This window comes from Copadichromis virginalis, linkage group LG5 (genome assembly GCF_057382275.1).
Source record: "Copadichromis virginalis isolate Kocher_CV1m ecotype Utaka linkage group LG5, C_Virginalis_male_GT1.1, whole genome shotgun sequence".
Lineage (NCBI taxonomy): Eukaryota > Metazoa > Chordata > Actinopteri > Cichliformes > Cichlidae > Copadichromis > Copadichromis virginalis.
The window spans coordinates 2761028-2776927 of NC_140622.1; the positions used below are offsets into that span (position 1 = coordinate 2761028).

The window sequence follows — 15900 nt, forward strand, 5'->3', positions numbered from 1 at the left end:
GTTCCTCTCTCTTTCTCTGTCTCTCTCTCTCTCTGTTCCTCTCTCTCTCTCTCTCTCTCTCTTTCTCTGTTCCTCTCTCTTTCTCTCTCTCTCTCTCTCTCTGTTCCTCTCTCTTTCTCTCTCTCTCTCTCTCTCTGTTCCTCTCTCTCCCTCACTCTCTCTCTCTCTCTCTGTTCCCCTCTCTCTCTGTTCCTCTCTCTCCCTCACTCTCTCTCTCTCTCTCTGTTCCCCTCTCTCTCTGTTCCTCTCTCCCTCTCTGTTCCTCTCTCTCTCTCTCTCTCTGTTCCTCTCTCTCTCTCTCTCTCTCTCTCTGTTCCCCTCTCTCTCTGTTCCTCTCTCTCTCTCTCTCTTTCTCTCTCTCTCTCTCTCTGTTCCTCTCTCCCTCTCTGTTCCTCTCTCTCTCTCTCTCTCTCCCTCTCTGTTCCCCTCTCTCTCTCTTGTTCCTCTCTCTCTCTCTCTCTCTCTCTCTCTCGCACTGCATGCTGGGAGTTTGCTGGTGGTGAGTTTGGTGTGTCTGAGTGTGAGTGTGTGATTTTTTTCACTGAATGCTTTTTTCCCGTGTTCTTGCTGTGTTTATTGTATGGTTGTTTCATAGCTGTTTGTGGTTGTGTAGTTTGTGTTTCAGTTTGACAGGGATGGCGTCCGGTGGGACGCTGTCCCTGTCTTTGAAGCATGGAGTCAGGGTGGTGCCGCAGCCGAGCACCACTGTCGAGCAGGTGCTGTTGGCTGTAGGTGAGTGGGTGGGGCATGGAAACATATCGTTTGCTTCACGTATGAATAAAGCGGTTGTCATATTCTTGAAAGAGCAGGGGTTTGTCAATCAGCTGATAGAGAGTGGCCTGTATTTGAACAATGAATTTATGCAGGTTTCACCCCTCGCAGTGCCCTCCACTCGGATCACTGTGTCGGGGGTGCCTCCGTTTATTCCCAATGCGGCTTTAGAGCAGGAACTGAAGCGCTTTGGGAGATTTGCCAGTGGCTTCCGGACTGTGAGTCTGGGCTGTAAGGACGCCAAGTTGAAGCATGTTCAGTCCCTTCGGAGGCAGGTGTTCATGTTTTTGGACTCCCCCACACAGACACTGGATGTCTCCTTCCGTGTCAGACATGAAGAAGGGCTCTACATGGTGTATGCTAGTTCTGGGAACATGAAATGTTTTGAGTGTGGAGATGTGGGTCATAAGAAATTAATGTGTCCTCACAGACAGCTTGCGGTGGGACCTGCTGTGGATGATAGTGGGGAGGGGGTTAGCGGGCAGCAGGTGTTGGACGTTGCTACGCCTTCGGCGCGGGGTGAGACCGCTGTTGCCCCGGCTGAGGCTGTGCCTCTAGTGCGGGACGAAGCTGCTCTTGTCCCGGCTGAGGCTGTGTCTATAGTGCAGGGCGAGGCCGCCGTGGACCCGGCTGGAGCTGTGCCTCCAGCGCGTGGTGGAATTGCCCTTTCTCAGGAGGACGCTGCGCCCTCGGTGCGAGGTGAGGTCGGCGTTTCTCCCATGGGTGCTACGGCTTTGGTGTGGAGTGAGGTGAGTGATTGCCTGACTACGACCAAGCCGACAGAGAGGGTGGAGGCTGGACCTGCGGTCAGTACGGCGCAGACTGGGGATGAAATGGGGAGCTCTGAGTTGGGTGTAGAGTGTGTTATTGCCTCGGGGGACGGAGAGGTGGAGGAGCAGCAGCGCCGGACGCCTGCTGGTGGTTATGGTTACGACACGAATGACATGGAGTGTGATTCTGACTCTGATAATGTTTCTGTGGCAGACAGTGTCTCTCAAAATGCGGATTTGTATTCTTTGGAGGAAATCGTTGCTTTTCTGGATGGCACCTTTGGTAGAAAGGTGATGTTAGGGAATATTTCCCTGATGTTGAGAAATTCGTTCGGTCAGCTATGACTCTTCAGAAGGTTGTGGGATTGGACTTGCTGGATGGTAAAAAGCGTTATCGTCTGAAGAAACATGTTACTGGTCTGAGGAAACAGTTGAAGCGTCTGAATCGGTAGAGACACTGGAGTTTTTTACGCTGTAACGTTATGATCATACAACACTGGGTGTTTCATCTCTGCTGGGTTTTTCTGTTTGCTTTCTTGATGGCTTCCTCTTATGTGCACGGGTTGAGGGTGGCCTCCTTGAATGTGAATGGGTGCAGGGATGCCGATAAAAGAGCCTTATTAGCTGAGGTGATCAAACAGAAGAGATTAGATATAGTCTTTCTCCAAGAAACACATACTGACAGTTTGAATGAGATAGACTGGGATCTGTGGTGGGGAGGGCAGAAGTTTCTTAGCCATGGGACAAGTTTTAGCGCAGGAGTTGCTATTTTGTTTTCTCCTTCTCTAAATGCGAATGTTATTTTCAGCATAGAGATGGTGGCGGGCAGAGTCCTTTTGGTGACGGCTGAAATTGAAGGTTTTGTTTTTACTTTTGTTAATGTCTATACACTTTACGGACAATTAACTTGGTTGATGCGTGGCGGATGAAGCATCCCTCATCCAGGCAGTATACCTGGGTGAAAGTGACTGATGGCAGGGTTAGTGCAGCGAGAGTAGACAGGTTTAATGTGTCTGTTTCATTTACTGCTCGAATTGTTAACTGTCAGTGTTTTCCCGTTGTTTTTACGGATCATCATTTAGTTTTACTGGAGCTGTTTCTATCTCCCACCAGCAAATCCAAATCTTTTTGGCGGTTTAATATAAAATTGTTGCATGATCGGATATTCTGTGACAATTTTAGGTATTTTTGGGATTACTGGAGATCACGGAAGGGTGATTTTGATTCCCTTACTCAATGGTGGGAGGTAGGAAAGGCCCAAATTCGTGTGTTCTGTCGGCAATATAGTTTTCTTTTGACAGCCAATATCATGAGAACTGTGCAGGACTTTGAAAAGGATATAACACATGTGGAGACTGTCTCTGGTTCACAGTTTGGTCAGCAGGATAATGCCTGTCTTCATTCTAAAAGGCAAGAGCTTAACCATTTTTTACATGAGAGGGCTAAAGGAGCTCCAGGACATGGACGCTCCAACCACGTTTTTCTTTAATTTGGGGAAATCTGTGGTTCACAGAAAGCAAATGGTGTGTCTTCAGCTTTCGGATGGAAGAGTGACCACGGATCCGGCTGAGATGAGACGGCATGCAGTGGCCTTTTACACGGACTTGTTTAGTGCGGATGGCTGTGATGTGGACTCTGCTTCGGACCTTCTGCAGGGGCTTCCTCAGCTGAGCCCAGGGGATCTGGACGTTTTGAACAGGGATATAACCTTGGATGAGCTGTCTGCGGCGGTGTCTCAGAAGGCTTCAGGCAAAGCTCCAGGAATAGATGGTTTACCTTCAGACTTTTTTAAGCACTTCTGGAGTCTTCTGGGTTGGGACCTGCTGGACATGTTTAAGGAGTGTTTTGTAGGAGGGATACTTCCAGCTTCCTGCAGGCGTGCAGTTATCTCTCTCATACCAAAGAAGGGGGATTTAACCCTTCTTAAGAACTGGAGACCAGCGGCCCTTTTATGTGCAGACTATAAGATTCTCTCCAAGGTTTTATCGAACAGACTGAAAATGGTCATTGACCTGCTGATTGGTGTGGATCAATCTTACTGTATTCCAGATAGGTCTTTGATTGATAACTTGTTTTTAATGAGAGATGTGTTTGATATTTGTGAAGTGTACAATGCTAATGTTGGCATCGTTTCTCTTGATCAGGAGAAGGCTTTTGACCGTGTGGACCATGATTTTCTTTTTTCTACCTTGCAGACCTTTGGTGTTGGGTGGGGGTTTCTGACTTGGGTGAAGCTGTTGTATAGCGATGCTTGCTGTGTTGTGAAGGTGGGAGGGGGGTTGAGTTGTCCTGTGCTGGTTCGGAGAGGGATTAGACAAGGTTGCCCTATCTCTGGACAGCTTTATAGCATTGCTATTGAGCCTTTTCTCTGTAGACTGAGAAGCAGGTTGAGGGGTTTTTCTTTGCCGGATATGGTTCAGAGCCCTCCTGTCATATCCTGTCGGCATATGCTGATGATGTTAATGTTTTTATTATGGATCAAAGGGATGTGCAGGAATTGCAGGAATGTCTGGTTTTGTATGGGAACGCTTCCTCAGCTAGGGTAAATTGGGATAAGAGTGAGGCTTGTTTGGTGGGGCAGTGGAACTTGTCGAGTATTCCCACGCTTCCTGGGAACGTTCGCTGGGGTCGAAGGGGCATTAAAACTCTTGGGGTTTACTTGGGGAGTGATGACTTCGTGAAGCAGAACTGGGAGGGAGTGCGGGAAAAGGTGGAGGCTAAGCTGTCTAAATGGAACCGGTTGCTCCCCTACCTGTCCTACAGGGGTAGAGTTCTGGTAGCTAACAATCTGGTTGACTGATCTTTATGGCACAGGTTGCTTGTTTTAGTGCCACCACCTGGTCTTCTGGAGGAGGTGCAGCGGCTTCTGGTGAAGTTTGTTTGGTCGGGACAGCATTGGCTTCGTGCAGCGGGCCTGTATCTTCCTGTGGCGGAGGGGGGACAAGGCCTAATAGATGTTTTGTCCAGAACAGCAACCTTTAGACTGCAGACGGCACAGAGGCTGCTGTATGGCTGTGGTCACAGCTGGCTGGCTTCTGCTCAGCTGCTGCTTAGGAGAGTGGGCCGGCTTGGATTGGATAAACACCTCTTTCTTCTGAAGTTGGATCAGGTGGATCTGTCTGGACTTGTGCCATTTTACAGCTCGGTGATGAACGCCTGGCGGACGCTGAAGGTCGCACGTGCTCCAAGACCTGGGATGTGGCTTTTCGAGGAGCCGCTGTTTTTTAATGACTTTTTTCCCAGCACTGTATTTTCTTCTGCTACAATACGGACCAAGTTTGTGGAGGCTGGTGTTGTCAAACTGGGTCATCTTACAAGGATGTCTCTGGGTGCACTTGGTGGTGTCACAGGCATTAAGTCCTACAGAGTGCTGGAGAGGATTATGGAGGACGTTTGGCAATCTCTGTCGCCTTCACTGAGAGACTTTGCTGGAGACCGTGTCCTGGCTGATCAATGGGCTGATGACAGTGAATATGTTTTCCCTTCATTGATGGGCAGTCCTGCCTTTGAGGAGCAGCCTGAGGGGAGTGGCATGCTGCTCTCCCTGGGGACACCAGTGCTGGATAGTTTCAGCTCTTGTGGCAAGAAGCAGCTTTATTTATGCTGTGTTAAGTTGCTGAATTTCCGCTCTCTGGTTGGAATCCGGGACTCAAAATGGACTGAGTTTTTTGCTTCGGTCTCTACCCCTAAAGGCAGGTGGAGGGTCCTGTATAAGCCTCCTGTTGAAAAACGGATGGCTGACCTCCAGTGGAGGATTATACATGGAGCAATAGCCACGAACAGACACAGGGCCCACCTGGACCCGAGCACTGGGGAGGGTTGTCCTTTTTGTTCAGAAAAGGAGACGCTGGAGCACTTAGTGGTCTGTTGTCCGCGGCTGGTGGGTTTATTTTCTTTGTTGCAGGAGTGGGTGGAATCTTTAGGGGAGGCTTTCTCTGTACCTTTGTTTGTTTTGATGCTAGGTCAGGGTTGGACTGATGTTGTGCAAAGTCTAAAGGGCCTGTTGGCATCCCGTCTGAGAGTAGAGCATGCTTTTTACTCTCTGACTGACAGTCTGGACTCCTTTGAAACTGTGTGGGGCATTGGAAGGGTTTTGTGTTCAGTAGGAGCGGATGGGACACTTGTGCTTAACTTTTGAGTGTGTGTGCTGGGTACCTTAGTTAATGTTTGGTGTACAATGAATGTTGTGATTATGTGGTAGAATTTTTGTGTCAGTTTTTTTTGTTTCTGTTTTTGTTTTTAATTCGGTGTAAATAAAGTTGTGTGAAAAGTCAAAAAGTCTCTGTTCCTCTCTCTCTCTCTCTCTCTCTCTCTCTCTGTTCCTCCCTCTCTGTCTTTCTGTTCCTCTCTCCCTCCCTCTCTCTCTCTTTCTGAGTGAATGGGGCTGGGAATGGGAGTGTCGGAGTGAGTGGATTTCTGTTTTCGGGTTCCTCTTTTCTTCTTTCACTGTCAGGTGTTTATTTTTTCGACACATGGTTGTTGGTGTGTTTTGTTTGTTGCCGGCTGGTTTGGTAGCTTTTGCTACCGTCTTGGCTTGGCACAGTGCCCGCTGTTGAGGGTGGTGCAGGGTTTGAGAAGCTGACACGCCGTCATGCTGTCAAACTTATACCGACTGTGAATTGCTCGGTGGAAGAAGCTGTTTTGGCTGTAGGAGAGGTGGTGGGCTATGACAGCGTGAAATCTGCCTCCCGTATGAACGGTGCTATTATTATTTTTCTTGTTAAGGTACCTAAAGTTAATGAGTTGGTGGAAAGCGCCGTCGTCATTCACGACACCTTTACGCCTGCTCTCCCGTTGGTTAGCCCTGCTAAAAAGGTTACCATCTCAAATGCGCCTCCTTTTATTAAAAATGAAACTTTAGCCAAGGAGCTGTCACGGTATGGCCAACTGGTTTCGCCCATAAAGACGGTCTCTTTGGGGTGCAAATCTGTGCTCCTCAAACATGTGTGTCACAGAAGGCAGGTTTTTATGATCCTCAAAGACAACGCTGGCGAGCTGAACCTGTCTTTCACGTTCAAAATAGAGGGTTTCAACTACATGGTGTTTGCTTCATCTGAGAGCATGAAATGTTTTGGTTGTGGTGGAGAAGGGCATTTAATTCGCTCCTGTCCAGAGAGACGAAGAAACACGCAGCCCGTGGATGATGCCATTGGGTCATCTCCTGGTAGGGACCCGGCGATCACTCATGCGAAACCCGCTGAGCTCTGCCATAGCTGAGGTGGACCCCGCTGCCGAGGCGCCTGTGGAAAACCGGCATTTTCCAAGCAGTAACGGGTCTGATGAAACTGGCATTGTGAAAAGTGTTGATGGTGTGGAACCGGATCTGACTAATGACCAGTCTGCAGTTTTTTCTTACACCAGTCAGACAGCTGACACGACTCTTGAGTCTGTGTGTGATGATCTTTGTGAGGATGACGACATGCTTGATGAGGATTTGCTGAAGTTGTCTCCAAAGAGAAAGAGCTCGGAACCTGCCCACTGTAGTACAAAAATGTCGAAAGCTAAGAGAGGAAACAGAGCAGGAGAGAGCAGCATGGAGTCTGAAAGTGATTTGTCCCTAAGCCAGGAACACCAGAATCTGTACTCTCCTGCTGAGATCAGGAAATTCTTGCAGAAAACCAAAGGCCTCAGGATGGTGAAAGTGGAGGATTATTTTCCGGACCTTAAGCTTTTTGTTGAGTCGTCTCGGGTCCTGACAAAAATCAGGGAATTTTATTGATGATGTGTTGACAGACCAAGAGATCTATCGTTTAAAGAAACTGATTTTGAAAGTGAGATCTCAAGCACTTACTGCTGATGATGACGATGATGTTTAGGAACACACTCTATATGTCACTGTCTTTTTTCCTCTGTCTCGCTTCTCTCATGTCTGAATTCAAGATAGGCACATTAAATTTGAATGGTGTTAGAGATGAGGTAAAAAGAGCTGCTTATTTTTGAGCTTATGAACCTAAAGAAATTGGATCTTATGTTGGTTCAAGAAACTCACAGTACTGGTGACGATGAGAGTGACTGGAGGAAGGGCTGTGGGGGAGATGTTTTTGTAGTCATAAGTCCAGTTGTAGTGGAGGTGTGGGGATTGTGTTCTCTAAGAATTTTTTACCTGTTTCTTGCGAAGCAGAGGAAATAATCAAGGGGTGTTTGCTGAAAGTTAAAGTCAAATATGAACATGTGACTTTTGTTTTTCTCAATGTATATGCACCAACTAAAGGAGTGGACAGAATGGGTTTTTTAGATGTCCTGTGTGATACTGTTAAGGTTTCTAGCGATGATGAGTATTTGTTTTTGTGTGGGGATTTCAATTGTACTGCTAACCCACCTTTGGATAGGAACCACATCGAACCTCATCCTGCGTCCTCTCGCAGGCTTAGGCAGCTGGCTGCAGCTGTGGACCTGTCAGATGTGTGGAGGTTTTTCAATGGACATCTGTGGCAGTACACATGGAGTCATTCTAAGGACAATCATTTATCTTTGGCAAGACTGGATCGCATATACTCATTTAAACATCATTTGAGTATTTTAAGGACTGTCAGATAACCCCTGTTGGTTTCTCTGATCATTGTCTGGTTCATTGTTCTGTTTTCATTAAAAATGTTCATGTAAGGAGTGCCTACTGGCATTTCAATATGGCCCTGTTACATGACAACACTTTTAGGACAGCTTTTGAATTTTTTTGGCTCACTCACTGGAAATCTAAATCTGACTTTGCATGTATCCAGCAGTGGTGGGATTTTGGGAAGTGTCAGATCAAACAATTGTGTCAACAGTTCACTCGTGATGTGACTAGAGACATAACCAGATCTATGAGAAACCTAGAGACTCAGGTGGTAGAACTGCAGAGTTTAGCGGTGTCTACAGGAAACCGGGGGCTTTTAGATTCCCTCAAATCCAAAAAGGCTTTTTTAGCTGACCTGTTGGGCACGACAGCCAAAGGGGCTTTGGTCAGGTCACGTTTCCTCAGTGTCACGGAGATGGATGCCCCATCTCACTTTTTCTTTGGACTGGAAAAGAAGAATGGGCAAAGAAAAATTATTCACTCTCTGTCTCACGATGGCTCAATAATCTCGGATCCTTCTGAGATCAGACAGTTTGCTGTCAGCTTTTATAAGGACCTTTTTAAGAGTGATTTCTCAGAAAATCCTAGTTTGTGCAATAGATTCTTCAAGGGACTCCCTCAGGTGGCGGCTGAAACCAATCGAAAACTGGAGGTTCAGCCAACTTTGCGTGAACTTCATGCTGCTCTGATGAGTTTTCAGAATGGTAGAGCTCCTGGCATGGATGGCCTTCCTGTTGAGTTCTACAAAGACTTTTGGTCTGTGATGGCTGAGGATTTGCTGGAGGTTGTCACAGATAGTCTGCAGAAAGGCTTGCCGCCTCTGAGCTGTAGACGGGCGGTCATCATTCTGCTGCCAAAGAAGGGAGATCTGCACAGTTTGAAGAACTGGAGATAGGTATCGTTGCTCTGTACAGACTATAAGATTTTCTCCAAAGTCCTGGCCACCAGGCTTCGTGACGTGATGGCTTCTGTTGTTCATGGGGACCAAACGTATTGCGTCCCCGGCAGGCTGATAAGTGATAATGTCACTTTGATTAGGGATGTTTTGGACCTCTCTAGCTCTTTGGGTATAAATGTTGGTCTCATTTCTCTAGACCAACAAAAAGCTTTTGACCGGGTTGAACACCAATATTTGTGGCTGCTTTTGGCTTCAGCCTAGGTTTTGTAGCCATGATTCAGGTTCTGTACCGTGACATTAACTCAGTTTATTGAAAATATAATTAATACATTTTCTTTTTATTAAATCAAGTATTTTAGAAGTCAGGCATTAAAAGAAAGTGCCCCTGATCAGAATTAAACATAATCACATATGAATTAAGGTTCTGTGTTCACCAGTGCTATAATTATTACCATGCCAAATCATGCATAATGATGGACTGGCGACATACTTATATTTCCCACATTCCTGCAGACACTAAAAGGTCAAAGCTGGATAATGTCAACACACACAAAATTCAGACATTAGACCAGTCATTTTCACTACTCAAACTACATTTGTAATTTAACATATTAATCACACTTATACTTGGATTATTATAGGGTTAAGAATTTGGTTAAGAATAAAGATGATTTACTAGTTAAGCCTATTCTCTGAACTCGTCACTTCTACTTCAGGCTTTGGTAGTCAATAAGGTTGCTGCTATCAGGTCTCATATCACTCCTCCAGCTTTTTCTTATCCCCCAGATTTCTGCTGTTTTCATTCACTTTGTCAAGGTCCTGGAGAAGAATTGTCTTCCTTCCGCTCCAGGCTTTTCTGGGAAAAATGGCATCTCTGAAACATTTCGGTTAGATGCCAGAGTGCTACATAGCACTGAAACTGTGCTTTTAATGTTTTTGTTTTTTTGGTTTTTTTTTTAAAAGGTTTTTTAATAAACAGAAATAACAGAATGTATGGATAACAAGAAGTATGCACTTGGAGTCTTTCTAGATCTATAAAAAAGCATTTGATACTGTTGACCACGAAATTCTAAAAATCAAACTTGAAAAATATGTTTGAACTGGCAAAAGTTTTTCTGTCCACCCCCTTACATTTATGTAATGCATTCAGGCTACATTCCAACGAACAGCCATCAGTCATAATTATATTATATACCATTATTATTATATACCATTCATATTTTAAAATAGTAATTTTAGAAAAAGCAGTCAAATATTTAAAAAAACAAACTTTTCCACATGAAAAGTGACCACTTTAAGTCACATTGATGGAATTAACTGCATATCATAGAAAAAGGCATTTCAGGTTTACAAATGTTTAGTTTTATTCCCACTCTGCTAACATATGCTACCTACTGTCATTTACTTGGAGGAAGACATAAAGATTTCTCATTGACATAACTCAGCATGCCAAACTTACCGATTTTCTTGCTGCAACTTGTGTTGTTGTCCAGGAGGCCATCATTTCTCCTGTCTCCCCCGATGTGCTCTACCTCTTTCGAGTCCAGGCTGTCTGCACTAATGACATGCGCAGTGACTTCAGTCAGAGTATGCTTTTTAGAGGTAGTACGTGCTCACACACACACACACACACACACACACACACACACACACACACACACACACACACACACACACACTCTAAGTGTGTGTGTTACGAATTCACACATTCTCTTCTCCAATGTCTTCCTTACTATCAGTATTTCCATCAGCCCTGCATATTATTGGTGTATAAGCCATAATAACCTTAATATTTCAAAATGTATTATTACTTATTCCTTTGATCATAATATTTTAGTCATTCATATTAAGGTTATTAATGTAAGCTAGTGATGTATCAGTAGCTGCAGACTAAAGGACAGACAACTGAAAGTGTAATAATTCAATTTAATTACATCCAGTTAATTAGCTTCCTTAATATGTATTCAGTGACTTACATTTACATTGTTTCATGAAGTGGTTAATGAGCTTATAGTGGACTCAAACTAGTTTGCAAACATCTGTTTAAGTGTTCCTCAGTCCTGCATTTCACTGTAGATACTATTTTCTTTCTCTTGTTTTAGCGAACACTACCAGGATCTTTGAAGGGACGAGGATTGTAAAAACTGGAATGGTAAGGATAATGGATGTGAATCAACACTACAGGGAGTGCAGAATTATTAGGCAAATGAGTATTTTGTCCACATCATCCTCTTCCTGCATGTTGTCTTACTCCAAGCTGTATAAGCTCTAAAGCCTACTACCAATTAAGCCTATTAGGTGATGTGCATCTCTGTAATGAGAAGGGGTGTGGTCTAATGACATCAACACCCTATATCAGGTGTGCATAATTATTAGGCAACGTCCTTTCCTTTGGCAAAATGGGTCAAAAGAAGGACTTGACAGGCTCAGAAAAGTCAAAAATAGTGAGATATCTTGCAGAGGGATGCAGCAGTCTCAAAATTGCAAAGCTTCTGAAGCGTGATCATCGAACAATCAAGCGTTTCATTCAAAATAGTCAACAGGGTCGCAAGAAGCGTGTGGAAAACCCAAGGCGCAAAATAACTGCCCATGAACTGAGAAAAGTCAAGCGTGCAGCTGCCAAGATGCCACTTGCCACCAGTTTGGCCATATTTCAGAGCTGCAACATCACTGGAGTGCCCAAAAGCACAAGGTGTGCAATACTCAGAGACATGGCCAAGGTAAGAAAGGCTGAAAGACGACCACCACTGAACAAGACACACAAGCTGAAACGTCAAGACTGGGCCAAGAAATATCTCAAGACTGGTTTTTCTAAGGTTTTATGGACTGATGAAATGAGAGTGAGTCTTGATGGGCCAGATGGATGGGCCCGTGGCTGGATTGGTAAAGGCAGAGAGCTCCAGTCCCACTCAGACGCCAGCAAGGTGGAGGTGGAGTACTGGTTTGGGCTGGTATCATCAAAGATGAGCTTGTGGGGCCTTTTCGGGTTGAGGATGGAGTCAAGCTCAACTCCCAGTCCTACTGCCAGTTTCTGGAAGACACCTTCTTCAAGCAGTGGTACAGGAAGAAGTCTGCATCCTTCAAGAAAAACATGATTTTCATGCAGGACAATGCTCCATCACACGCGTCCAAGTACTCCACAGCGTGGCTGGCAAGAAAGGGTATAAAAGAAGAAAAACTAATGACATGGCCTCCTTGTTCACCTGATCTGGACCCCATTGAGAACCTGTGGTCCATCATCAAATGTGAGATTTACAAGGAGGGAAAACAGTACACCTCTCTGAACAGTGTCTGGGAGGCTGTGGTTGCTGCTGCACGCAATGTTGATGGTGAACAGGTCAAAACACTGACAGAATCCATGGATGGCAGGCTTTTGAGTGTCCTTGCAAAGAAAGGTGGCTATATTGGTCGCTGATTTGTTTTTGTTTTGTTTTTGAATGTCAGAAATGTATATTTGTGAATGTGGAGATGTTATATTGGTGTCACTGGTAAAAATAAATAATTGAAATGGGTATATATTTGTTTTTTGTTAAGTTGCCTAATAATTATGCACAGTAATAGTCACCTGCACACACATATATCCCCCTAAAATAGCTAAAACTAAAAACAAACTAAAAACTACTTCCAAAAACATTCAGCTTTGATATTAATGAGTTTTTTGGGTTCATTGAGAACATGGTTGTTGTTCAATATTAACATTATTCCTCAAAAATACAACTTTACTAATAATTCTGCACTCCCTGTATTGACTTTTGATTCTGTGTGAGCCTCTCTCATATGAACATCAGTGTCTCAATAAGCATTAGAGTCAGGAAAAATCAAGTTCATATGCATATGGATGAAGAGATTTTATTTTAGTTTATTTATGCAACCAAATTTTCAGAAACGACCAAACTCTAACTGCATTCTCTCTTTCTTGCTTCATTCCATACAATCATTTAAAAGGGTATGAATTCACCTAGAATTCATTGATGTCTGTAACTAGTCACTGGTAAATTATTGACCATAGTTCAGATAAATTTCACATTTCACACGAATCAAAGAATTCTTGATGAAAGCGATTAAGAGGTTAACAGTGTTAATGTTCTGTTTTTCATGTGACTGATCTCACGTCATATGACACCTTAAGGCCGGGGTGCCCAATCCCAGTCCTCGAGAGCTACCGTCCTGCAGCTTTTAGATGCATCCCTACTCCAACACAGCTGAATCAAATGGTTTGATTACCTCTTCAGCATGCCATCGTGTTTGGCAAAGGCCTGATAACAAGCCATTCATTTGATTCAGCTGTGTTGGAGTAGGGATGCATCTAAAAGCTGCAGGACGGTAGCTCTCGAGGACTGGGATTGGGCAGCCCTGCCTTAAGGCCTCAAAGTTCTAATGTCAGTTTTTTTTTCTTCAAAGGTTTTTAAATCTTTGCCCATTTCTAATGACCCTTAAAAATTGAAACATATTTTGACGTTTTCTAGTTTTAAAGCTCAGTCTGACCCTTTAATCTTGTTCTGATTTTGCATATATAATCAAATAATTTAACTTATAATCAGGTAAATGTATGTCAGACAGGTATGTAATATCTGTAATGTGTGTTACCCGAAAAGGATTCATGATATTATTATTGACATACTAAAACCCTGCCATCATGTTTTACAAGCAGATCGTAAACTTCATTTTTTTCCACACAGAGATGTCCTGTCATAATCTTTGTTGCACATGATGCTCATGCTGTGCACTCTCATTATTATGATACAACGTAATACTCTGATGTATATGGTTGTATTTGAGAATTTGCAGTTTCTACTCTGTATAAGATAAAAAGATTTGGTAAAACAAATAAATGGAACAAACAAGGTGAGTGAAATCTCACAGTTTACATTAGTTGTAATTTTCTTCATTATAATGTCAAAGCTCAGTGAGTTCATGGGATGACTGACGATGCGTCTTTGTATTAACTACATTTTTTTCCTTTCTCAGCCAACACTGTCTCCAGCCTCCTCGGCTGATATGGCTCCCATTTCCTCTGGCTCATCAACTTGGACTTCATCTGGTATCCCCTTCTCATTTGTCTCTATGGCAACAGGCATTGGTCCATCCTCCAGTGGTAGTCAAGCAACTGTGGCATCTGTGGTGACCAGCACTTTACTGGCTGGCCTGGGCTTCAGTGGTGGTGTCATTTCCTCTTTTCCCAGCTACATTTGGCCAAGCAGAGCACCCAACCACAATCCCACCTCTCACCACCAGGCTACCAAAGCCAGTGAGCAGATGAAAGACACGCCTGCTGTTGTCAGTGCAGCAGTTAAGGATAATAATGAAGCTGGGAGTGAGGACAGAGAAAACTGCAAAGGTCAAGGAGAGGACAGAGAGAGGGAAGGCGAGGCTACGGATGATGAGAAGGAAGAAGAAGAGAAAAAAGACAAGGAGAGGAAAGGATCGGGAGGTTTAAGCAGGGCAAAGAGGAAGGATAGCAACATAGCAGCAAAGCATTTATTTGGTAAGATGCCTTACTGTGGTGCACGGGAGAAGGAACAGACTGAAAAAGAGCCTACTAAACCACCGCCTGTTCGAAAAGACCAACTAAAAGCAAATACTTACAATCCACTTCACTCTTACCCAAGTCTTACCGCAGAATCAGCCAATCAAACAGCAGCAGTCCCCATCCAGGAGGACCTGTCAGTGACACTTAGGCACCGCATAATGAGGGATGAAAAGCACAGGCCTTTCTCCTACCACACCGGTAAGTCAACAAGGTGGTCATGTACAAACCAGTGGTTATAAGAATATTAGCTGTTTCGCCTATTTGCGGAAGAGCAGATTCTGTTTGTTCTATTAATATCTCCCTTTACATTAGTCATGAGATTACTTGTTATGAAACATGTTACAACTTGTGTTGCCTGCTGCTATTTAACACATTGTGGGCTTCTGTGTACTGTTTGTGGGGATGGCTCTAAGGTCCAGCTCCTTCATAGACTAGCTGGTTATAACAACAATTTTGAGTATTTATTTGAAAATGAGTATTAGTGTGTTGACCATTTTTGCTTTATTTTGGAGGGGGAATTTATCATTTAGACTTGTGGAGAAGAAGGATAGTGGATATATTGGACAATGAATGTCAAAGATGGAGGTCCCAGGCTAGCTAGGTTTACAAAAGTTTACAAGTGACTACGCCTTAACTAGACTCGATCTCTATCCCTCTCTCTCTCTCTCTATATATATATATATATATGAGTGTGTGTGGCCTCTGTGTTACCCGTATGTTAATGAGCTCCTGCTGTGAGGGCTGAAGTTGAGCATTTTGACCATCTACATTTTGATGTTTTGAAATGTGTCACAAACAAAGGAAGGATCTCAGGGATACTACATTTTCATGGATTAGCGACTTGTTAATCAAATTGCAAAGCATGACCTGCTTCATATGTCTTTTTGAAGGCTAAAGCAGTAATCATCTGAGCATAGGTATAATCTCATGATATTTTATTTTTAACTAAAACCCAGGACAGTAGTACGGCCAAATGACAACATGGGGAGATTTCTTTGGTAAAGGTGCTAACATTTCCAATTTTCTTAGATAAAAACTGTTCTATATATTGTAGATATGGTCCTGGAAAGTGAGGTCAGCATCACTGATAATGCTGAAGTAACAATTTGTAACACTCTCCAGAAACAATTTATAAGAAATTTCTGACCTTTAGCTTTAGCCCTAATAGTTGTGTTTCGTCCTGGTTTAACTGTAGTAAGTTATTAAAAATCCAGTTATCTGGGACAACTGGCTGAAGGGAAGAAGCGCAACAGACTTTGACTTTTTAGAAGGACATTTAAATGACAAACATTTAACATTATACAAGAGTCAAAAAAAGAACATGCTGAGAAAATACTGAGTTACATGAATAAATATGTAATACTGTTGTAATAAT

At 43.8% G+C, this 15900-nt stretch overlaps 1 protein-coding gene across 3 annotated transcripts in view; it reads left to right on the top strand.

The window, feature by feature from the left end:
- The window catches only part of LOC146708743 (receptor-type tyrosine-protein phosphatase gamma-like), a 372141-nt gene that overhangs the window by 332481 nt on the left and 23760 nt on the right, over nt 1-15900 (top strand). For 2 of the 3 annotated variants that reach the window (XM_085455573.1, XM_085455574.1), the window contains exons 10-12: nt 10489-10597; nt 11098-11147; nt 13964-14723. In XM_085455573.1, coding sequence (XP_085311699.1) covers nt 10489-10597; nt 11098-11147; nt 13964-14723 — 919 coding nt within the window. Of the gene's footprint in view, nt 1-10488; nt 10598-11097; nt 11148-13963; nt 14724-15900 lie in introns of those variants that run through there. The other variant, XM_085455575.1, reaches the window with a different exon arrangement.